Here is a 25,284-nt window from a genome sequence, read left to right as displayed (position 1 = left end):
TAAGAAATAAAAGGCCTTGAAATGACAAATGAAAAACAAGACTCAAGATAATATTTTTAATTAGTATTGATAAATTTACAGAACATTTAGAATTGCATGCAGTTATTTTTCATATATCATTCAGGTATGCTAAAAGTCTAGAAAGATAGAAAAACTCAAATCTTTAACTATAGCAAAACAGTAAAAGGACTTGAATTAGCAAACCTAAATTATCTAAGAATACCTTAAGTATCTTTATCAGGGATAATATGGTGTTAGTAATAACATTTTTGAACAGTACACACAATACAAACTTTTGGGATTTTTTTTATACAATTTTAATAAATTTGAAGAAGAAAAAAAGAAAAAGAAATTCAATATTGAGATAGAATTATTATGACCTACATGTGTTATTTAAGGTGCAGTAATTGATGATGGTAAGTGTGGATATTTTACATGGACAATTTGTTTTATTTTACCATATCCCTCTCAGTGCTGTAATGTTATAAATAAAACAATGTAATAAATCAAAACAAAAATTAAATTAAATGTATATTGCATTTATTCATTTTGATGTTAAGAACAAAATTTAAAAAAGGAGTTTGCCTATTTCAGACTTTTTTTTGCTGTTTTATGCATACTCAAAATGAATTTGACCTTGTTGTGCTGTTTTATGCTTACATTGCTTATTTGACATCTTGTTTATGCAATATTTCTGTATTTTTACTGCTTCTTTTCCTTTATTGCCTTAATATTTTGGTGTTTTGGTTGAAACTTTTGTAGCATAATGTCTTTTAATTTTTGGTAGCAGTTTATATCATTTAAAAATGCTGACAGCACACTAGACAGAATACCTAATTAAATTAAGTGTACAATTTACAGTCAGTGGTTGTAAAATGCATTCCTGATTTACATTTTGTTACTGCATAATTGCATGATTTTTTATCTGGGAAAAAAATGATTACTGTTTAACCATGTCTAATTTGATATTTAGAATTGTCTACATTATTTTGTAGTACCTCCTTCAGTCTAGCAAAGCTAGGGAATATAAAGAGAGTATTGTGTCTGTTAGTCTGCCCGTCCATTCATTCATTCATTCATTTGTTTATCTATTTGTACATCTGCCTTTTGTATTCATAACTTTTTCTGAACTGTTGGGGCTTTCAGAAAATTCTGTACCTTTTCAGGTCTGTCAGACACCTACTTCCTATATGCCAATATTTTGAATTTTTCAATATTGTGTTGAATGAAATTAGAGATTTCCATCACTTATGTCTCCAGTACTTTTGAACAGAATGACTTTATTCATCAGCAGCTTGACAGTCATTAGTTGTTACTTGCGAACACTTTTAAAATCTGTCAGACACTGATACTTTGATTTTTCAATATACAGAATGAACTAAAATTTTTGTCACACTTTTCTCAAAAAATTCTAAAACAATTAAGTCAACAGCTTGGAAGTGATGAGTTGTAAGGTGAAATTGCCTTTCAGATCTTTCAGATACCAACTCTTGGTTTTCAGATACTTTGAATTACAAGAAGGGGTATGCTTAGCAGGACAACACATGCATTCTTGTTGTATTGGCTCTTGCTGACCATTCCACTGTAATTTATCAGAAGAAATTAAGAGGGGGAGGTAGGAGGGGGTGTCATCCAGAAATGAGAATTATAAAAACATAAAATTTGAAACCCGAATTCCCAAAAAAATAAAGCAGTCTTTCCTGGATCCCAAAAAATTAATTGAGTTCCGATAAGTGTTAATCCCAAATTCCTGCAAAAATAATGATCCAATCCCTACGTCCTGAAAAAAAGTCCTTCCACGGTTCCACCCCTATATTGAGCTAGATTAAAATCAACTGTAATCATTTCTGAGTATTTTTGGTGGTGATCATATGAAAATCCAATATAACAGGTCATCTTATTATTTTAATTTTTTTTATATGGTTTGTATGAACTATGTAGTAAAAAACCATAAATCATGAATATTTATGAGCACTGACTGTATCTAATGTTATCTTTACATACCTGTTGTAAGTTTTATAAGCCTATTATACAAGTCCACCTTTTAAATAAACTGGTTGTTCCTGTGTAAAACTGAAATATACTTGCTGTTTAAAAAAAATTTATGTTGACACACACAGCAATTCCACCCCCAACACAATTGCACAACAATTATTTTGTAAGCAAACAATTTCAACTCACCATTTACAATAGTAAACAGATTAATGTTGCAATAAACAAGAACTTACTAAGCAGTATAAGTATTTCATTCAAAACAAATTCATTGTTTAATTTGCTATTCAATTAAATACCATATACAACTATATATCAATTGCACAATTGTCCACCATTACAGGAAAGAAATATCTCCTGTCAGTGTTTATTGAGGAAATTTCTGATGTCATAATTATGGGAATGATTTCAATTCCAAAAGTACATACCTAATTTGGACATGTATAATCCACAGTTTTATGACTCAAAAATTAAAATTTCAGGGCAGGGGGAACAATTATTCAGTACTTCAAGCTAGAAATGACAGAAAAAGTAGATGTTGCAATTTTTGTTTAAGTTCACCATGTTTGTTCTTGTCAAATTTCTTTTCAATTCTTTAATCATTTACCTAATCCATATTAATATGCAATTTTAATTAAAAATTCCAGTATTTATTGATGAATATCAAAATATAATGCTTCATTACAAATTTTTTCTTTCTTCTAATAGTGTTGCACAACTATGTAGAAAGTAAAAAAAACTTAATCAGTTATTTCAGCTGCCAGTATTTTGTTTAAGTTAAAGATCCTTCACACCTTTAAGTGTTGAATAAATAAAACAGTATTTAACTTAAAGACAGTACTGTTTTACTTTCAAAGTCCTATTCTATTGTTATATCTATTAAATATGGGACTTCCACATACTCGCTCGGTCTCACCCAATATGCTTGCAATTTACACACACAATTTAAAAAACGAAAACACAACTTATATATTTATTTTTTAAGTGATTTTGGCTTATTTTGATACCTGTGAAGTGTTCTAGAATCATACATCAGCATTTTTGTTTGTGTTCATTAAAATACTGAAAACACTGACACATGACTTGAAAGATACCAGAGTTTCACTGGCTGTTTGAACAAGTGACACATCTTTTTTTAAAACTCACTTGATGAAAAAAGAGTGAACAGATTATACATAAATATGGATTATACATGGCTAATTAGAGTAAATACTCTCATCCATAATTTTTTAGTTTTATAATTAAAATTACCAAAAATCCTTAGAAATTTCCTGAGGAACTCCCTCCCTAACATTTTACTATTAAACTAGCAACTGCAATATACATATATAATATTTAAAAATTTATTTACGTATAAAAAGATACCAATTTTCATATTTTTGAGATTAATTTTATACAGTTTCTATGTTTTATAAAAATAAGGAGATGAGGTATGATTGTCCATGAGACAATTATCCACTAAAGTTCAAATAAAGTGGATGTGAGCAATTATAAGCAACCGTATGGCCTTCAACAATGAGAATAACCCATATCGTATAGTCGGCTATAAAAGGCCTAGACATGAAAAATAGTTCATCACATTAACAAAGTAATATATAAACATGTCACTTGGTGAAAGGATGCATCTATGTAGCCTTTAAAGTTTCTCAATTGAAAATAAGTCACTGTGACCTATATTGATTGTAGTTTTCTTCTTTTTCACTTCTCTACCATTACATGCCTCCTTAGTTGACTTTAACAGGTGTTGAGAGCAGGCAGTAAAAATGTGTGAGCTGCACACAATCCTCTATCATTATAGTGTTGTTGAATGAATATACTTATCCTCATTTAGAAAATTCTAGATTCAATTAATCATAAAATAAATTATAAGAGCACAAAATCTACATCCGTGGAACATTTGATCATTTATAGTTTTAAAATAAACTGTGTAAAGCGTGTAATTTAAAAAGGAAGGACTTTTTTTTTTGGATTATGAAAATTGGTATCTTATTGTTTTTCACCTATTTTTCACACTCATTTGTATATGGCATACTAACATTGGTGTGATTTTCTTGCAGTGCAACTGAAAGAATCTCACAAACAGGCTGATGGCAGTAACACACTAATCAAAACTTTACAAGGTGATTCATTTAACTCTATAGAATGGGGGATAAGGCAATATTTCATTACTGGTTGGTTGCTTATTTCCTAAATGAAAGAACTGTAGAATCCAGTTGGTTGTAAGACTTAAATAATTGGTACAAAATATTGGTAATATTTCACACCCATTAGTCAGTTTTATAAGGACATTTTGAAATATAGCTTTTATATGCTTAAATCAGTCTTAAACATTGAATCTCACAGAAAATTTACTGTTAAAGTTTATTTTATTTTGTGGCCTTCAATTTAATTTTTTTTGGAAAAGAGGCTGAATCATTATTTTTTTCATAGAAACTGATTTATTGAGTAAAAAAAATGAAAATAGTGCTCCCTAGATGGTTAGGTCTCGATGATAATTTGTCTAGGATTTATTTCAGTAGATAAGTAGTTTGTAACATGAACTTAGTACAGACTTATATTTTCTTAAAAATCAATATTATCTAAAAGTTGTCACATGTAAGCTTACCATAGCAGCACACATTTATAAAGAAACTTTAGATGCCTTTAGTTAGCATACTTTTGTTAAGAAGAAAATCTGTATAACAAAAATTGTTTTGAACACTTTAGAATAAGAGGAAAATTTGTAAAGTGTATAACAAAAACTGTTTTGAACTTTAGTTTTACTTTCAATATAGACATTTGTTCTATAAGTTGTGATTAAACAATGAATTATTGTATGTTAAGTGAATATATATTTACATTTCATAATTAGATCGAGTAGTGAGTCTGGAAACAGAATTAGTTAATATAAAGACCACCACAGATAAGGCTGACATGACAGTCGTAGCTTCAAGCTTTGATCAGACTTTGAGTAATCACCTAGATGATTCAGACTTAACTGACTCTGGTCTTGAAGATGATGATAATTTGAAAGGTAAGGTTTGTTTTTATGCCCTACCGATGATAGTAGGGGACATTATGTTTTCATGTCTGTCTGCCTGTTAGTCAGTGTGTCCATTTGTCTGTTGATATGTCCATCCTGTGTCAGGATAAAGGTTTTTATGCCCCCGCCATAGCAGAGGGGGTATTAAGTTTTAACCTTGTTTTTGTTAATGATAGATAAGCATATTATTGTAAGCTGGAAATTAAGTTCACATTTTCATTATAATGTAAACTTTCCAAAATATATGCCAAATTTAGGTTGACCCATATTTCACAGCTCACTTAATCATGAAAATGGTATAGTGTGAGTGGGGCACATATTCGTTTTTCAACTGTTATATCCATTATATTTCAAAGATATGTTTGATTATCAGTGTAACATTTTCATTTATGCAGCTATGGACAAGTTTGATTTATACAAGAACTGATAATCACTTCATATGATTATATAATAAAATATAAAAGCCTATTGCATGCAAATTAACTTTTTGGATAAAATTATTATTCATTTAAGTAAAAAAAAATCAATACAAAATGTTTTAAAGTCATTAGAAATGTTCTAACATAAATTTGGGTTATTTTGAGGTTCCTGATTATTATTTCATACTTAATAATTTATTTTTTTTTTAAATAAATTGCCTGGCAAGTTTCCTATTTTCAGTTTTAGAATTTGAATTATCTCTAATTCATAAATATTGTTATCTTCATTGATCTATGGGATGAACTTGGCAATCATTTTAAGTATTGAGAGTTGGTAACATTGAAAATCTTTGCTTTAAATGATCTTTCAACTTAATTAAAAGAGAGTATTTTCTGTTTATAGAACTGCTTCGAGAAGCAAGACAACTGCAGAAGAGAGCTGAGGGCGAACTGACCAAATGTAAAGGTAAAGTACTCTTTATTAAAACAAATTTTTATATCATTTTATACCTTTTCTAGCTAAAAGGCCAATGTTGACATTCTCTTCAATTGACATCTGTTGTTTATCAATTTTACCTGTGTTGCTAACAGGGGAAGGAGGTCTAGTAACCGCTCGTCTGAGTCTGTCTGTCCATTCGAAAGAAAACTTGAAAGGAAATGATTTAATATTTAGTCGGCAGCTTGATAACGTTGAATTGTAGCAAGTTAGCAATTTTTATACGTCGTATATTGGTATCAGGTCGTCGTCCGAAGACACTTGGTTTCAGAACAATAACTTAAGTATTAGTTAATAGAAATCTATGAAATTTAAACACAAGGTTTATAACCACAAAAGGAAGGTTGGGATTGATTTTGGGGGTTATGTCTGAACAGTTTAGGAATTAGGGGCCAAAAAAAGGGGCCCAAATAAGCATTTTTCTAGTTTTCAGACAATAACTTGTGGAACGGTGTATGGATCTCTCTGAAATTGTACAACAAGTTTCCATACCACAAAGGGATGGTTAGAATTGGCTTTGTTGGGTAATGGCTCAAACTGTTTAGGAATTAGGGACAAAAAAGGGGGAAAAAACAAGGGTTTCCTTGTTAATGGACAATCACTTTTTAGTATAATGTTAAATTTGGATTACCTCCCTTACACTGCTTTAAAATTATGTATAAAGAAATTTTGTATTGTCATGAGGTGATTAGCTGTCAATTTATTTTTTAGAAGTTACTAATAAAAATGCTGATTAAAGATATATTATTTTTAGACATGATTATGTATGTCATTTTCTATTTTAAGACTTTTATGATGTATTTAAATGGATAATTATGGTTGCAAACTCCATTGGAAATTTGAATTGAGATAATGACCATATCTTGAGGGAAATATTTTTTTTTTTGGAAAAAGGGGAGGGGGGAGGTGAAAAAAAATTGTGGGGGGGGGGACAATTTTTTTTTCATCACAGATTTCAGAAATTAAAAAGAAAATTTCTTCTGATATTATTTTTTTTTGTAAAAAAAAAGGGGGTGGGGTGAAAAAAAAAATTTTTGCCAAAAAAAAAGGTGGGTGAAATTTTTTTTTGAAGGGGGTCAATTCGCAACAGCATAGTGTATTGCACAAAAGCAAAAAAAAAAGGAGGGTTGGGGGGTAAATATTTTTTTTTGGGGGGGGAGCAATTTGCAACAGCATAGTGTATTGCACAAAAGCAAAAAATTGAATATAAATTCAAATCATATAACCAATTCTAAGTTCTTTGACTACAGTTATTCTGTGTCAGAAACCTATTATGTGTCAAACATTTAATTTCAATCCAAATTCAGACCTGTATCAAGCACGAATATTGTGTCCATTTTTGCCCCAACTGTTCAGGGTTGGACCACTGTGGTCGTATCAAGCTGCGCTCGGCGAAGCAATTTATTACATCTGCTGTGAAGCTACTTCCTGTTTGCCAATAGTTTGAAATTTTACAACACACATTGTACAAGGAAATTTTTGGTGAAAGTTTGCTTGACATCAGTGAAAGGGAAAAATTAATAATACTCCAGTATACATATTACATCAATCAATTGCATGCAGCGATGCAGGTACAGACAGGGTATTTGTCTTGTTTAAAACCTACATGTCAGCCTTGACAAATAAACACGAGGTCTTCATGGGGAAACCATGTATACAGCTTCTGTCATCTCATCAGACATGGACTAAATATTAAAATCATACATATAGGAAATGGCCTTTTAAAATTTATTGTGGCTGTTACTGTAGAATATAGTTAAACCTATTGGAAAAATTTCAGCAACCACACAATGAAAACTGCTGATCAGACTGGGTATATTTTATATGTGCAAGATGTTTTATGGTCCGTCAGAAAGTTTTTGATAAGTTTTAATGGTCCCAAACTTGCTTTTAAAATGTAGGCCATTAACCAACTTTAGACTCTATCGGAAAACATGAATCCCAGCAACTGTGGATAAATGGATGTATTTGAGGATAGTTTTTCATCAGGTTATTTCTAAACCATATTCAGGCCAGAGTTTACCATTCGGCATTTAAGCCGGGTGTGCCGACCACCTTCTTTTGAAAGCTGACCACCTTTCCATTTTAGGAGGTGGTCTGCTTTTTTTTCAAATTCTGGATTTTTTTTTTTGCCCGCACCGTAAAAATTTAAATACTAATCCCGCCTCGCTGATTTGTTTTCATTGAAAAAAATGGCCGATCGTCAAATTTCAATGTTTCCTTTTATTAATCGGGGAAAGAGAAAGGCAGATGACGATGTTGATCAGGAAAGTTCTAGGCCAAATAAGTCAACTGAAATGGATATTTGTATTGGAATTGTTGAAATTGAAAAAAAAAGCATCAAAACAACGGAAAAGGCACGCAAGTGAAGATAAATATGAATAGGACTTTAAATGGCTAATCGTCACAATTTTGAGGAAGCACTTAAAAGCTGGGGAAATTTAAGAAAGAGACATAATTTGATAAATAGTATCAAAAAGTGTGGACAAAGAAACAAAGAACTTAAGTCTATTGTTGTTAAATCAATGCTGATGCATAAAATAGTGAATGAAAGAAGAGAAAAAAGGATTAAATTATTGAAAAAATCAAATCAAAGAAGAATATTTGACATCTATTCATTTTTGTTCAATTCCATTAAATATGAATACAAAACTAATCCTTCTTTTTGTGACTCCCACCCACAGTAAAAAAAACCTTGGTTGGAAATGTTTAAAAAGAACAAAACACCCAGTTGCAAGTGGTTTTTTCAAAACACCCACCTTACCTTAGTGAAAAAAGGAGAACACTGTCAGACAGGATAAGAATTTGATGATAAATTTGAACCTATCTTTGTAAGAGACCAACGTGTTGAGCTTGCTATTTAAAGTGGTAGCTACAGTCTACAGGGAAGCATGTCCCTACAACCAGACAAATCATGCTGACATTGAACCATACACTCATTGCCATGACTCCTAAATGTTATGTCCTTATTGAATAAGCTGCAAATAGTTATTTTAAAGATTGTGATCAGACCTGTCCAATTTCAAAGCAGTTCATTTTTAAGTTTTACCCTTGTCTGTCGGTACGTACGTACGTAAGTACGTCCCAAAATTGGTTTCCGTTCTCTAACTTAAGTTTGCCTCAATCAAATTTTATGAAACTTATACACAATGCTTATTACCACAAAACACAGATCGAGTTTGAATTTTGGTGGCTTAACTTTTACCGTTCTAGAGTTATGCCACTTTACAAATGGAAAAATTGCTGAATTTATTGTTTCCGTTCTCTAACTGTAGTTTGCCTCAACCAAATGTTATGAAACTTATACAAAATCTCATTACCATAAAACACAGATCAAGTTTGAATTTTGGTGGCATCACTTTAACCGTTCTAGAGTTATGCCCCTTTATAAATGGAAAAATTACAAAATTTTTATTTTCTTCTAAATATCAAGTAATTATTATACGACCGCAAAAAAATTTTTATGGTCTTATATTGGTATGACATTGGCGTTGTCGTCGTCGTCGTCCGAAGACACATTGGTTTTCGCACTCTTACTTTAGTTTAAGTGAATAGATCTCAATGAAATTTTACCATAAGGCTCAATACCACAAAAGGAAGGTTGGGATTGATTTTGGGGGTTATGGTACCACAGTTAAGGAATTAGGGGCCAAAAATAAGCATTTTTGTAACTTCCAGACATAACTTGTGTGTTAGTGTATGGATCTCTCTGACATTGTACCACAAGGTTCCATATCACAAAGGGATGCTTGGATTGTTTTTAGGGGTAATTACCTCAAATTTTAGGAATTAGGGGCCAAAAAAGGGGCAAAAAACAAGCATTTTTCTAGTTTCATGACAATAACTTGTGTGTAAGTGTATGGATCTTTATGAAATTTTACTACAAGGTTCCATATCACAATGGGAAAGCTGGAATTGAGTTTGGGGGTAATTGCCCTAAACGTTTAGGAATAAGGGGCCAAAAAGGGGCCACAAATAAGCATTTTTCTTTCTTCATTTCTTTCTAAATAATCCTACCCAGTATGACAGCATTTGGGTAAGAGGATAGAGAAGACAACTACTATATTCCACATAGCGTGTGCAGTAAGGACAATAAAATGATAAGCACAGTGCATTTATGGCCATTATCAAGGTATTGCATAAGGAGAATTAAACAGAATACAGCATTTTCTTCATTTTCCTAGTTTCCAGACTATAACTTGTGTTCAAGTGTATGGATCTCTCTGAAATTATACTGCAAGGTACCATACCACAAGGAGAAGGCTGGGATTGATTTTGGGGGTAATTGCTGCAAAATTTTAGGAATTAGGGGCCAAAATGGGGCAAAAAACAAGCATTTTTCTAGTTTCCAGACAATGACTTGTGTTCAAGTGTATGGGTCTCTCTGAAATTGTACTGCAAGGTACCATACCACAATGGGTAGGCTGGGATTGAGTTTGGGGGTGATGAATCATAAATGGGTTCAAAAATTGGGGGGGGGGGGGGGGGGGGGTTTCCTTTTTTTTCTTTAAAATTTTCCATTTTTAATTGGTTATTTCTGATTTATATATAAAAGCAAATAATAATGATATGGTTTGAATAGGTAAATTAAGATTTTTTAAGTTCTTAGACCACATTCATTCTGTGTCAGAAACCTATGCTGTGTCAAATATTTAATCACAATCCAAATTCAGTGCTGTATCAAGCTTGAATGTTGTCTCCATACTTGCCTCAACTGTTCAGGGTTCGACCTCTGCGGTCGTATCAAGCTGCGCCCAGCGGAGCATTTAATTTTAATATTGGAGTTATCTTCCTTTGTCCATGATTATAGTTGAATCAACTACAATCAATGCTTTATACAATCCAATGTTTAATTTTGACTTTCACTGATAAAACACAGATCAAGTTAATTTTGGTAGTGTCACTTTAACCATTATTGAGTTATGCCCCTTTATAAATTGAAAGATTGCAAAATTTTTAGTTTCCATTCTGTAACTTAAGTTTGCCCCAACCAAACATTATGAAACCTATACACAATATTCATTACCACAAAACTAAGATCAAGTACAAATTTTTGTTTCCGTTTTCTAACTTTCGTTTGCCTCAACCAAATGTTATGAAACTTATACACAATGCTTATTACTACATAATACAGATTAGGTACGAAATTTGGTGGCAACACTTTTACCATTCTTGAGTTATGTCCCTTTATAAACATACAAATTGCTTAGTTTGTCTCAACCAAATGTTATAAACTTATACACCACCGTTCTAGAGTTATGCATGTTTACAAATAGAAAAATTGCTGAATTTTTAGGTTCTGTTCTCTACTAAAGTTAACCTCAACCAAATGTTATGAGACTTACACACAATGCTTATTTCCACAAAACTCAGATCAAGTTCAAATTTGGGTAGCGTCACTTTTACCGTTCTTCAGTTATGTCCCTTTATAACTATATGATATGCAAGGGGGGGCATCATCTGTGTCCACATGTGGACACTATCCATATTTATTTAAAGTTTATTATATCTTATGGGTTTGCTCATTGTTTTAAGCCATTAAGTGACCTGCTGTTTATCACATTCTTATCCTTGGATAGTTATATCATTGGCAATCATACTATCTCCAGCCATTGAGTGACCTGTTGTTGTTCACATTCCTTTCCTTTGGTCTTTGGTGGATAGTTGTATCATTGGCAATCATACCGTTTCCAAAGGTGGCTCAATAAACTTCACTTTTGAAATGTTTTGGGGAAATTTTTAGTATTAACTCAAAAAATTCATCAAATGAAACATTTATATCAAAGCTTTAATTCCATTTGAAGTAAAGCTATTCATTATCTTTTTTATACCCCACGCAACGAGTTGCGGAGGGTATAATGTTTTTGACCCGTCCGTCCGTCCGTCCGTCAGTCCGTCAGTCCTGTTTCTTGTCATCGCAACTCCTCTCAAACCACACAACAGAATTTCACGAAACCTTTTTAGATAATAAGGACATACTATGTATTTATGCATATCGACAGGAAATTGCGATTCAATTTTTTTTCTAGGAGTTACGCCCCTTTGAACTTATTTACTTTAATGTACTACTGCAACAGTTTGTCATCGCAACTCCTCTGATACCACACAACAGAATTTCATGAAACCTTTTTAGATAATAAGGACATACTATGTAGATGTGCATATCGACAGGAAATTATGGTTCAATTTTTTTTCTAGGAGTTACGCCCCTTTGAACTTATTTGCTTCAATGTACTATGCAACAGTTTGTCATCGCAACTCCTCTGATACCACACAACAGAATTTCATGAAACTTTGTAGATAATAAGGACATACTATGTAGATGTGCATATTGACAGGAAATTATGATTCAATTTTTTTTTCTTACACATATTTTATTTCTCCAATGACAATGTGAGGACGTGGGGTATGTGAGTGCGCTCACTAAGGTTCTTTAATTATTCAAGTCAATTAATTTTGAACTTTGATGTCCTTCAATGCTTATTCTTACAAAAACATGTAAAATTTGCAATGTATTATCAAAAGTGTCTTCAACAGCGGTATTTACTAATTACATTTTGATTTTATGCATACATGCAAAATTGTTGAAATGTCATTTAGGAAATAATTTAGATTCTTTAATATTCAATAATTTAATTTTGGATGTAACGCGTCTGCTGATTGGCTGACATTGTTTTGTTTATCAGCTCATAGACATAATTTAGTCATGTGACCGTGACGTCATCAACGTTTTTTCATTGTTTACTCCGGTTTAAAATGGAATTTAGAATTAAATTATAAGAAATAACTGTAATATTTTATCTGTCTATTCGAAATAACATAAAAAATGTGATGCACACTTTAAAATAACCCGCTTCGCGGGTTATTCAGTGTGCATCACATTTTTGATGTTATTTCTTCATAGACAGATAAAATATTACAGTTATTCCTTAAATAAATATTTAAAGTTTTTATCTCATGAGTGTAGCAAATAAAGGGGACATGGCTGTTTGTAAATACATGTACAAAAGACTTCCTTTTGTATTGAGGTTAAAGAAAATTAAATTCATTTGATTTAAATGTAAATATTGAATAATGATGCCCCCATTTTAACATTGAAATGGTAATTGCTCTACTCGGGTGTCAAAAAGCTTTGTAATAAAAATCTAATGTTATAAACCTAAATGTATTTCTCATGATCATTGATAGGTAAATATCAATAGAGGGAAACGTATATATAAATATTCATTTACAAACAAAGTTTAAATTCTCTCCCAAACCATTGAAATCTTAAGAAAGGTTATTTTTATATCTAATAATAGATAAATGGCTCAATAAAGACATGAATTAGTTCTGTAAATATTACTGGACTTAACAGCAAGGCCAATCAGTGGTCACACATGAATTATATCTTACCTGTCTGATTGACAGGTGAAAAGTTGACAATAAGATGATATAATTAGGATATAACTGATCTATGACATGTCCTATTGTAGTGATTTGTGTTTATGGAAAACATGTAAAGTTTTATAAAAAATGAGATATTCTTTTTCAAAATAATAACAGTATGAAGAGGAAATATGAGAGTATTGATTATGATGAAGGTATGTCTAAATGATATGGTCCCTGTTTAGATCAAAATTACTTGTTGCGCAATATACCGGTATGCTATGGCTATTCAAATACAACTTGTTGTCAGAATTGGTTTTTGAGCATATCTTAAAATTGGCTAAAAATAAAAATCCTATCTTAAGAGAGTTGAAACACCCTTAGTAAAAAGAAAGGTCTGTTCTGGAGGATTGCAAAAATGCACTTAGAATTGATTTGTGTATGCACCTTTGTAATGCTTTGTAGCAAGGTCTAGTTTTTAAGGAAGTTTTATAATACATTAAAAGATTTACAGTATTGTAACAAAACAATCACCTGATGAAATGATCAGGTATATCTATACTTTGGTGGTCTAATAGATAAACATTGTGTCACTTTTGGTAAACAGAATGTGTATATTGTTACATTCATTCATTGTTATTATGTAGAGAGAGAGAGAAAAGGTTTAATTAAAATTACTTTTTCCAATAAGAAAATATTTTCCATTAACAAGACATCATGAGAGAATTTAACTCTGTGTAGTAAATGACATGATATTTTTAAGAATAAAATAATATGTGCATATTTGATGAATTTATGAGAGAAATTTTTAAAGAATATTTCTGCATCAATGGTATGAAGATTTTGTTTTTGTATAACCTTATAGGTGCATTTCTTTAAACACCTCTTATCATTGGAGTACGCCCCCACTCTTCATTCAAAATCTTAATAAATAAATACTTAAATCTAATCATGTTGTACCATAAACTAAGTACTGATTGAAGCATACTTTTCATCAAAGGAAAAATACATGTAGACAACAATATGTTACCATTGGGGGTGTTTACACATATTTATGATAATTTGTTGTGAATGTTTTCATTAAATTGGATTTTGATATAGTTCTAGAGAAATAAAAATAAAAGCTCATTTTGTATGAAAAAATATTTCATTATTTACTATTTATGTTCAGAGAAACTTTTCTGTTTCAGAAGTTCTTAAGCTATTAAAACATAAATTTTTAAAGACCAATCTTTTTTGATTTTGCAGAATATTAGGTTTTCATTATTTTATTTATCACAATGTAAAATACACACTTTTTATTATTGACATGTATCATGCTCAGATTATAAATTCCCATTGATTCTTTTTGTCGCATTAATTTACAGTAGGTTGTTGAAGAATATATAGAAAGTTTTGTGAATGGGAATTATGACTATTCACTACAGATGTTGTTGTACATGTATGAAGTATTAAAACAAGCTTAACAAATGTCATATATTACATTTCTTTATGTTGACTTATCTGATGTCCTAAAACAAGGGCATTTTTTCCCGCTGTTGAAATTCTATTTTAAACACCCTATAAGATAATTTCTTACTATCTTGTAAATGAATGCCAAGATTAAAGGGAACAATCAAACATCCACAATCCTAAGGCAAGGGAGTCATTTCATAAAGGATTTAAGATTTTGATATCACTTCTATTAGTTAGGCAACTAATTTTAACAGTTATTATTTAAAACAAATAATGAATATCGGATAAAATCATGTAAAAGTAAAAATAAAATAAAATTCCAAAGAAAGTCCACATATAAAAAACTAATTTGCAGAAAGCCATTACCCTAATGAAACAGAAAATTTTTGTCCATTATGAATGTTCTCTCTCCCTTTGTTGTCATGAAAGAAAATGCTATATTTTAAAAAAATAATTGAAAATGATAGGACTCTTACAATGTTACAATTTTGTAATCGGTAACCACATCATATGTGTGAAAAGTTTGATGTTACAATAGATTCTAGCCCCAATGCAGGAAGCAGTCATAGAGCAGGAAGTTTTAGGATATTTTTAGAAATACCAGGAGGCTTTCACAAAGGGCAGAAGAGATCACATCATTGTTCAAAAAGCTGTGAAAACAGTGAAAAACTGTAAAAGGCAAAATAATCAACAAGTCCAGAATTCCTAATTTGATATTTGTGTTGAATTTGTATGAAATATTTGCCACTGGATAAAAAGCAATCTATGATCAATCAATCAACCTAATTCAATTTGTGCTTGTTGGGTGACTAAACCTTGGTCCATTCTAGTTGTTATCAGACACTACATCCTTACAGCCAGGGAATTTGCTGCACTAGTTGGAAACCAGAGAGCTAACTTAATGGTCTCAGTTTTGAAGTAAACTTTTTTCTATTGGCTATAAGGTAATCTGTTCTGGAACCCACATAACTGAAAGTGACTCTGGTGTAACTGCTCCAACATGATAATTTGACTTTAAAAAAAATAACCAGGCTTTGAATAGTACCCACTGAATAGAGTTTAGTTTTACTACTGTAAATTCAGAAATTAATGCAAGGTTTTTATTAATGCGAATAATGCGACTGAAAGAGTATCGCATTAATAAGAACTCACATTCTTATATCTGATACATATAACTGTATGTACATTTTTCTGAAATCGTAATAATTAATCTCGCATTTTAGTTCTTTCTACAAAATTCGCAATAATAAATGCACGCAATAATTTCTGAATTTACAGTACTTGTAATGTGAATACTGGTAATTTGAGAAAAAAAATTGTACCATTATGAATAATAATTGTAAAACTTTAATACAAATTACTGTATAAAACATGCAAAATTCTTGGATATTATTACTTGTGAAGTTTTTTTTTTACACATTTTGGTATTAACTGTTATATACAATGTAAGTTCATAAATCAGTATGTTAAAACACAATTAAGAATGTAAAACTGTGAAAAATTGAAACATGTGAAAGTAATTCCTTTTACAATTGTTGTAGATGATGCCTTTAATTTGTGTGCCTTAGGCTATAGTCTCATTTATCACCATGAACATTTGATTGAATGAGATATTTTAGAATGCATACACATCTAAATGTAGTACATATTTAACATGAATAATACATGTATGTTATCTATGTCACATTCATTTTTGTAGAGTTCCATTCAACTGAACGTGTACAAAACAAGTTACATGTATTTTAAAATTGTTTTTATGTTTGTATAAGGAGACTGTTGAAGGGAATTTAGTATGTATACAGGAATGCTTATTCAAAAGGTGTTTCTGTATTAAATAATAAAGTAAATAAAAGCTTTTGGTCCTGTTTGATAAGATGTTTATAATAAGAAAGTAAATAAATCTGAAAGTTTGAATTCTTGAAAGCAGGGTCTTTCATTGTTCACACACAACTAAGACAGTAATCCAACAACACCAATAACAAATGAAATTTGAATTTGCCATCCTGAAGAAAATAGTTTTAAGAAAAGTCCACATAGATTGATTGGATAGTTTCAAAATGTACATTACAGGATCTATCATCTATAGGCATTATAACAAATAATAATAGCCTTATGAGTTCTTCCTATCCCTTATTGTCCCCCAAGCAACGCGTTGAGGGGGACATGGAAATATCGGGAGTCCATCTGTCCAGTATTGTTAGCGCTCTCACGTGTACAATTCTTGCCAAAATTTTATGAAACTTATATCATAGGTTTAATTCAGCAATGTCTTGGACGAGTTCGAAAATCAGTGCCGATCAATTATTTTTAAAAGAGTTATGCCCCTTGGAAACATTAATTTTATGTAAAATTGCATAGTTAGCCCTCTCATGTGTTCAATTCTTGCCAGATTTTTATGAAACTTATATCATAGGTTTATATCAGCAATGTCTTGGAGGAGGTCGAAAATCAGTGCAGATCAATTATTTTTAATAGAGTTATGCCCCCTGGAAACATTAATTATATAGAGAATTGCATTGTTAGCACTCTCATATATACAATTCTTGCCAAAATTTTATGAAACTTATATCATAGGTTTATATTAGCAGTGTCTTGGAGGAATTTTAAAATCAGTGCCGATCAATAATTTTTAAAAGAGTTATGCCCCTTGGAAATAATAATTATATGGGATATTGCCTTATGAGCACTCTAATGTGTACAATTCTTGCCAGATTTTTATGAAATTTATATTATAGGTTTATATCATCAATGTACTTGAAGAGTTCAAAATCATTTGTATCATTACAATTACCTCTTAATAGCAGTTGATAATATTTAGAAATAAAGGAGTAAAAATGGCTGATTAGTTTTGGAAATAAACTTCACAGAGACATTGCAAATTCAAGCATTGGGTATGTCTTGTATTTTTTTAATAATGTACATATCTGTTGAAAGATTCAATATTTATTTGATGCAAAAATAAAAGCTACTACTATTTGGTGAGTCACTAAATCTTTTCTACACATACACAAACATTTAGACCACTTCTTTTTTTATTTTAGATGAATTAGATGACACTAGAGCTAGGGTTCAAAAGAGTGCTGACGAGGCAATTCTACTAAAATCCAAATTAACAGAAGTTCAAAAGCATGCTGATGAGAAGTCTGATATGGTAGTAGATCTGCAAGGTATGTTATCTGTTATAACATGAAGTATTATATAAATCTTCAGTTATTGACTTCTAACCTCTGACTGATAAGTTGTTAAACTGATTTTACGCTCACTTTTGAGAGTACAACCAGCTTTTCAGGTTTTGGAGTAGGTCTGATAACATTTCTGTTTTGACAAACCTACATGTTTGGAAATTTTAACTGGTAATTCACCAGAATTCAGGCAAGAGTTAAAAGCAGATTGCAGACCAACTGATTTTAAGGAAATAGAACCTGAAGCAAGATTATCACTGTATGAAATCTATAGGTATTGATTATGTGTATCAGAAGTTTAACATTTATTTTAAATTTAATTTTATAACTGATATGTTATTAATTACAGATCAATTAAAGAAAGCTGAAACCACAACAAAAGAAGTTAAACAACAGATATTAGATTTACGAGGTATGATTATTTATAACCTTAATGTTAGGGTGCATGAGGCTTGTATATAACATCACATTCTTGATTTACCATTTTCAATTTTGTCAGTTTATATAAAAGAAAGAGTTATGCCAATTACAACTACCAATCAAACTGTAAACTGTTAAATACCTTGTGAATGTTTAACTGAATTGTGATTTTTATACCATCGCAAACAAGGTTTGAGGGGGGTATATAGGAATCACCATCTCTGTCTGTCTGTCTGTCTATCCATCCGTCTGATTCGTGTCTGGTGCATAACTTTTGTTCCTTAAAACTTAGGTTTATCAGAGTTGGTATGCAGTTGCATCATAGGCTGGGGTGTGTCATATACCAAAATCAGGTCACTCTGATCTTGACTTTGACCTTTGACCCCTATGAAAGTAAAACCTTGTCCAATTCATATCCAGTGCATAACTTTTGTACCGTAAAACTTAGGATAACCAAACTTGGTATGCAGTTGCATCATGGGCTAGGTGTTTGTCATATAACAAAGTCAAACTTGGTTATGACCTTTGACCGTCATGATAGTAAAACCTCATCCAATTGTTGTCCAGCTCATAACTTAAATTCTTTAAAACTTAGGATAACCAAACTTGGTATGCAGTTGCATCATGGGCTTAGGGTGTTTCATATACCTAAGTCGGGTCACTCTGACCTTTGACCCCTATGATATTTAAACCTTATCTGATTTGTGTCCAGCTTGTAACTTTTGTACCATAGAACCTTATCTGATTTGTGTCCAGCTTGTAACTTTTGTACCATAGAACTTAGGTTGACCAAAATTAGTATGCTGATGCTGGGGGGGGGGGTTATAAGTCCGGCTATGCAGACAGTTCTAGTTCTACTTAAATTTTTCCTTGAAAGAAGTCTTGGTGCTTCATATTTCACCAAAACACAAAATACATGTAAAGAAATGATTTTAAAGTAATACTCTGAACTTGACACACACTACATAGTGATAATGTGTAAAGAAATTACTTCAATGTAATACATCTGAACTTAATGGCCACTACATACAATTTATGTGTAAAGAAATGATTTCCATGTATAATATTTCCAAACATCTTATCCACTGCATAGTAACTACATGTTAAGAAATGATTTCCATGTATAATATTTCCAAACATCTTATCCACTGCATAGTAACTACCTGTAAAGAAGTGATTTGAATCCAAACATCTTATCCACTGCATAGTAACTACGTGTAAAGAAATGATTTGAATGTATATTTTCAAACATCTTATCCACTGCATAGTAACTACGTGTAAAGAAATGATTTGAATGTATATTTTCAAACATATTATCCACTGCATAGTAACTAAGTGTAAAGAAATTTATTTGAATGTTATATTTCTGAACCTAACATTTTATATAACCACTGCATGCTTCACTGTTTAACAGATCAGTTACTGGAAGAACAATCACATACCAAGACTAACCAAGAGGATTTGATTCTAACTAAAAGTGAGTCATTTCAGCAAACATATACCATTGGAACACTATAGTAAAACTGTGGTATACATGTAGTTTGATCATTGTAGTTATTTGAAAATATAATGTACCAACTATTGTGTGACCTGACATAGAATCTTAAAGTCTTAATGTTAATTCACAACTCCTCGAAAATTACTGGACAGAATTCAACAAAACTTGCAGGGATGCTTCTATAGAACATGAAATTGTATATCTTAATATTTTTGGGTGGTTTGGACAAAATTCAATACCAGCTTCAAGTATTATGATTTCTGGCAGGCAGGTTGGCGGGCAGGGCAGTGTCATCAACTCCTACAGGGTCAACCCAAATCCAGAACCTTCACACAGAGATTGTGCACACATTTTGAAGTTGTGCACCTTCTATTATTGAATTGTCTGGGGAAGTTATCTCATTTTCTTCTTACTTGGGAACTAAGTAATTTTCAGCAAAATCCATGAATGATTGTACCAGTTTTGTGTACACAACTCCTTAGGTTTTCTTCCCACATCCCTTGCACTTCAAAGGGAGATTGCACGCATGTTGAATTTGGCCACCTGCTATTATGGAATTGTTTGGGGAATTTTCCTCTATTTTCCAAACATGGGAACATAGTCCTTTTTCATTAAGGTTTACAAAAGAAGGTACCAATTTTGTGTAATCAACTCTTCATAAATTTTTAATCCAGATCATTGAAACTTCACAAAAAGATTGCGCATGTATTGAAGTTGTGCATCTGCTATAAGGGAATTGTTTGAATTATGTTTTCCAATCTTTCCAGAATCTGGAACTTAGTGACTTTTCAGCAAATATTTTCAACAGATGGTAACAATTTTTGTTTTTAACCGAGATATTTGTAATTTTACTGAGAGATTGCAAACCTATTGAGGTTGTGCGCCTTCCATTTTCCCATCTTATATTTCCATTTATTTATGGTCAGTGTAGACCATTCTCTGTTTTTATGCCCCTGCAATCTGGATGGGTAACCTTGTCCATCCCTACATACGTCCCAAAAATAGTTTCCGTTCTCTTAACTTTAGTTTGCCTCAACCAAATGTTATGAAACTTATACACAATGCTTATAAGCACAAAACACAGATCATTTGAGTCTATGATCCATTTTTATACGACCGCAAAAAAATTTTGTGGTCGTATATTGGTATGACGTTGGCGTCGTCGTCGGAAGACATACTGGTTTTCGCACTCTAACTTTAGTTTAAGTGAATGGATCTTTTTGAAATTTGACCATAAGGTTAAATACCACAAAAGGAAGGTTGGGATTGATTTTGGGGGTTATGGTACCAACAGTTAAGGAATTAGGGGCCAAAAAGGGGCCAAAAATAAGCATTTTCTAGTTTCCAGACAATAACTGTGGAACGGTGTATGGATCTCCCTGAAATTATACTACAAGTTTCCATACCACAAAGGGATGGTTAGGATTTGCTTTGGGGGGTTATGGCTCAAACCGTTTAGGAATTAAGGGCAAAAAAGGGGGAAAAACAAGGTTGTCCTGGTTAATGGACAAATACTTTTGTACAAAACATAATTTAAAGCAGTGTAAGGGAGATAAATCAAATACATCATTGAGATTATCTCCCTTACACTGCTTTTAAATTATGTATAAAGTAATGGTTAATGAACAATAAAGATAATTTAAAACAGTGTAAGGGAGGTAATCAAAATACAACGTTTTGGTTACTTCCCTTACACTGCTTTTAAATTATGTTTAAAGAAATGCATATCTATAAAGGAAGACCAGTAAAAATATCTGCAAATGTTGCATCTTTTTTTTTTACAAAAAAATCCATATGAAAGATTTGACAGTATATTTTTAATTCTATTATAAAATAGATTAAGTTAGCACTATGGTAAATTTAAATGGGTAATTATGGTTGCCAACTCCATTGGAAATTTGAATTGAGATTATGACCATATCTTGAGGGAAAGAATTTTTTTGGGGAAAAAAGGGGGGGGATAAAAAGAAATTGTGGGGGGTCAATTTTTTCTCATTTCAGATTTCAGAAATTAAAAAGAATTATTCTTCAAATATTATTTTTTTTTCAAATTTCAAATATTGAAAAATTTCAAGAAGTAATCTTTAATTGCACAGTATGGCGCATTAGATTTGTAAAATCTTTGATCACATTTATTTATTTGTTATGCCGAATCTAACAGTGTATTTAAATTTTTAATTTTGGGTCCAGTTTTCAAATTGGTCTACATTAAGGTCCAAAGGGTCCAAAATTAAACTTTGTTTGATTTTAGCAAAAATTGAATATATGAGGTTCTTTGATATGCTGAATCTAAACATGTATTTAGATTTTTGATTTTTTGGCCCAGTTTTCAAGTTGGTCCAAATTGGGGTCCAAAATTAAACTTTGTTTGATTTCAATTAAAATTGAATATGTGGGGTTCTTTGATATGCTGAATCTAACCATGTATTTGGATTTTTTATTTGTGGACCCCGTTATCAAATTGGTTCATATTGAGGTCAAAAGGGTCCAAAATTAAACTTTGTTTGATTTCATCTAAAATTGAAGTATTGGGGTTCTTTGATATTCCAAATCTAACCGTGTATTTAGATTTTTAATTTTTGGTCCTGTTTTTTAAATTTGTCTACATTAAGGTCCAAAGGGTCCAAAATTAAACTTAGTTTGATTTTAACAAGAATTGAATTCTTGGGGTTCTTTGATATGCTGAATCTAAACATGTGTTTAGATTTTTGATTATGGGCCCAGTTTTCAAGTTGGTCCAAATTGGGGTCCAAAATTAAACTTTGTTTGATTTCAACAAAAATTGAATATATGAGGTTCTTTGATATGCTGAATCTAACCATGTATTTAGATTTTTGATTATGGGCCCAGTTTTCAAGTTGGTCGAAATTGGGGTCCAAAATTAAACTTTGTTTGATTTCAACAAAAATTGAATATATGAGGTTCTTTGATATTCTGAATCTAACCATGTATTTAGATTTTTTATTTGTGGGCCCCGCTATCAAATTGGTTCATATTGAGGTCAAAAGGGTCCAAAATTAAACTTTGTTTGATTTCATCAAAAATTGAATTATTGGGGTTCATTGATATGCCAAATCTTACCGTGTTTTTAGATTTTTAATTTGGGTCCCGTTTTTTAAATTGGTCTTCATTGAGGTCCAAAGGGTCCAAAATTAAACTTAGTTTGATTTTAACAAAAATTGAATTCTTGGGGTTCTTTGATATGCTTAATCTAAACATGTGTTTAGATTTTTGATTATGGGCCCAGTTTTCAAGTTTGTCCAAGTTGGGGTCCAAAATTAAACTTTGTTTTGATTTCAACAAAAATTGAATATATGGGGTTCTTTGATATGCTGAATATAACCATGAATTTAGATTTTTTATTTGTGGGCCCCGCTATCAAATTGGTTCATATTGAGGTCAAAAGGGTCCAAAATTAAACTTTGTTTGATTTCATCAAAAATTGAATTATTGGGGTTCTTTGATATTCCAAATCTAACCGTGTATTTAGATTTTTAATTTCAAGTCCCGTTTTTGAAATTGGTCTACATTAAGGTCCAAAGGGTCCAAAATTAAACTTAGTTTGATTTTAGCAAAAATTGAATTCTTGGGGTTCTTTGATATGCTGAATCTAAACATGTGTTTAGATTTTTGATTATGGGCCCAGTTTTCAAGTTTGTCCAAGTTGGGGTCCAAAATTAAACTTTGTTTGATTTTAACAAAAATTGAATATATGGGGTTCTTTGATATGCTGAATCTAACCATGTATTTTGATTTTGGACATTGGACCATAATAGGTAAATTAAAAAAATTCAAGTTCTTAGACCACATTCTTTCTGTGTCAGAAACCTATGCTGTGTCAAATATTTAATAACAATCCAAATTCAGAGCTGTATCAAGCTTGAATGTTGTGTCCATACTTGCCCCAACTGTTCAGGGTTCGACCTCTGCGGTCGTATCAAGCTGCGCCCCAGCGAAGCATTTTATTAATTTTTGATCAGAGTGATTTTTTGTTGCTTCCCATACCAAAACATGAATATGGCCATTTCTGCTTATTTCAGTTTGCTTTTTAGCAACTCCATGAAAATGGCTGGACAGAATTCCACCAAACTTGCACAGATTTTTATACGACCGCAAAAAATTGTTTGTCTTCCGAAGACACTTGGTTTACTGACAATAACTTTAGTATTAGTTAATAGAAATCTATGAAATTTAAACTCAAGGTTTATAACCACAAAAGGAAGGTTGGGATTGATTTTTGGGGTTATGGTCGTAACAGTTTAGGAATTAGGGGCCAAAAAATGGGCCCAAATAAGCATTTTTCTAGTTTTCAGACAATAACTTGTGGAACAGTGTATGGATCTCTCTGAAATTGTACAACAAGTTTCCATACCACAAAGGGATGGTTAGAATTGGCTTTGGGGGTAATGGTTCAAACGTTCAGGAATTAGGGGCAAAAAAGGGGGAAAAACAAGGGTTTCCTTGTTAATGGACAATCACTTTTAAGTGCAATGTTAAATTTGGATTACCTCCCTTACACTGCTTTAAAATTATGTATAAAGAAATTTTGTATTGTCTTGAGGTGATTAGCTGTCAATTTATTTTTAGAAGTTACTAATAAAAATTCTGATTAAAGATATATTATTTTTAGACATGATTATGTATGTCATTTTCTATTTTAAGACTTTTATGATGCATTTAAATGGGTAATTATGGTTGCAAACTCCATTGGAAATTTGAATTGAGATAATGACCATATCTTGAGGGAAAGATTTTTTTTTTGGAAAAAGGGAGGGGGGAGGTGAAAAAAAATTGGTTGGGGGGGGGGGGGGGTCAAAAGAAATTGTGGACGGGAACAATTTTTTTTTCTCATAACAGATTTCAGAAATTAAAAAGAAAATTTCTTCATAATTTTTTTTTTTTGTAAAAAATAGGGGTATTTTTTTTGCCAAAAAAAAGGGGGGGGGGGGTGAAATTTTTTTGTGGGGGGGGGGGGTTTCAGCATAGTGTATTGCACAAAATCAAAAAATTGAATATAAATTCAAATCATATGATCAATTCTAAGTTCTTTGACTACAGTTATTCTGTGTCAGAAACGTATTATGTGTCAAACATTAATTTCAATCCAAATTTAGACCTGTATCAAGCATGAATATTGTGTCCATTTTTGCCCTAACTGTTCAGGGTTGGACCTCTGTGGTCGTATCCAGCTGCGCTCGGCGAAGCAATTTATTCTACATGACACGAAGCTGTACACCTATATTTGATCGGAGTGATTTTGGGGTTTCCCATACTAAAACATGAACTCTCCCCATTATATTATTTGGAGTCAACAGGCAACACAAATTTTATTTGGAAAACTCACACAATTTGGATTACAAGTGGAAAATCCTGTGTTAAATTATGACAGCATATTGCTTCACAGTAGATTTTGTACATGTGACATTTATATC

General features: G+C 31.6%; 1 protein-coding gene and 1 long non-coding RNA gene across 11 annotated transcripts in view; one reads left to right on the top strand and one right to left on the bottom strand.

Moving 5' to 3' along the window:
* The window catches only part of LOC127729897 (sarcolemmal membrane-associated protein-like), an 83,401-nt gene that overhangs the window by 39,708 nt on the left and 18,409 nt on the right, over window positions 1-25,284 (top strand). For 5 of the 10 annotated variants that reach the window (XM_052237903.1, XM_052237893.1, XM_052237838.1 and 2 more), the window contains exons 19-25: window positions 399-416; window positions 4,050-4,112; window positions 4,844-5,005; window positions 5,837-5,899; window positions 17,794-17,919; window positions 18,284-18,346; window positions 19,769-19,831. In XM_052237903.1, the coding sequence (XP_052093863.1) occupies window positions 399-416; window positions 4,050-4,112; window positions 4,844-5,005; window positions 5,837-5,899; window positions 17,794-17,919; window positions 18,284-18,346; window positions 19,769-19,831 (558 nt within the window). The remainder of the gene's footprint in view (window positions 1-398; window positions 417-4,049; window positions 4,113-4,843; window positions 5,006-5,836; window positions 5,900-17,793; window positions 17,920-18,283; window positions 18,347-19,768; window positions 19,832-25,284) is intronic. The other 5 variants (XM_052237872.1, XM_052237845.1, XM_052237912.1 and 2 more) reach the window with 3 other exon arrangements.
* LOC127730030 (uncharacterized) lies at window positions 7,008-25,282 on the bottom strand. Its single transcript, XR_007994939.1, has 2 exons — window positions 24,969-25,282; window positions 7,008-7,238 (listed from the first exon to the last, which is right to left on the bottom strand). It is a non-coding gene; the product is annotated as an uncharacterized LOC127730030 (long non-coding RNA).

Source organism: Mytilus californianus, unplaced genomic scaffold (assembly GCF_021869535.1).
Source record: "Mytilus californianus isolate M0D057914Y unplaced genomic scaffold, xbMytCali1.0.p SCAF_1, whole genome shotgun sequence".
In the NCBI taxonomy this organism is placed as follows: Eukaryota; Metazoa; Mollusca; class Bivalvia; order Mytilida; family Mytilidae; genus Mytilus; species Mytilus californianus.
The sequence above is the reverse complement of the archived record's forward strand: the minus strand, read 5'-3'. Positions and strand labels throughout refer to the sequence as shown.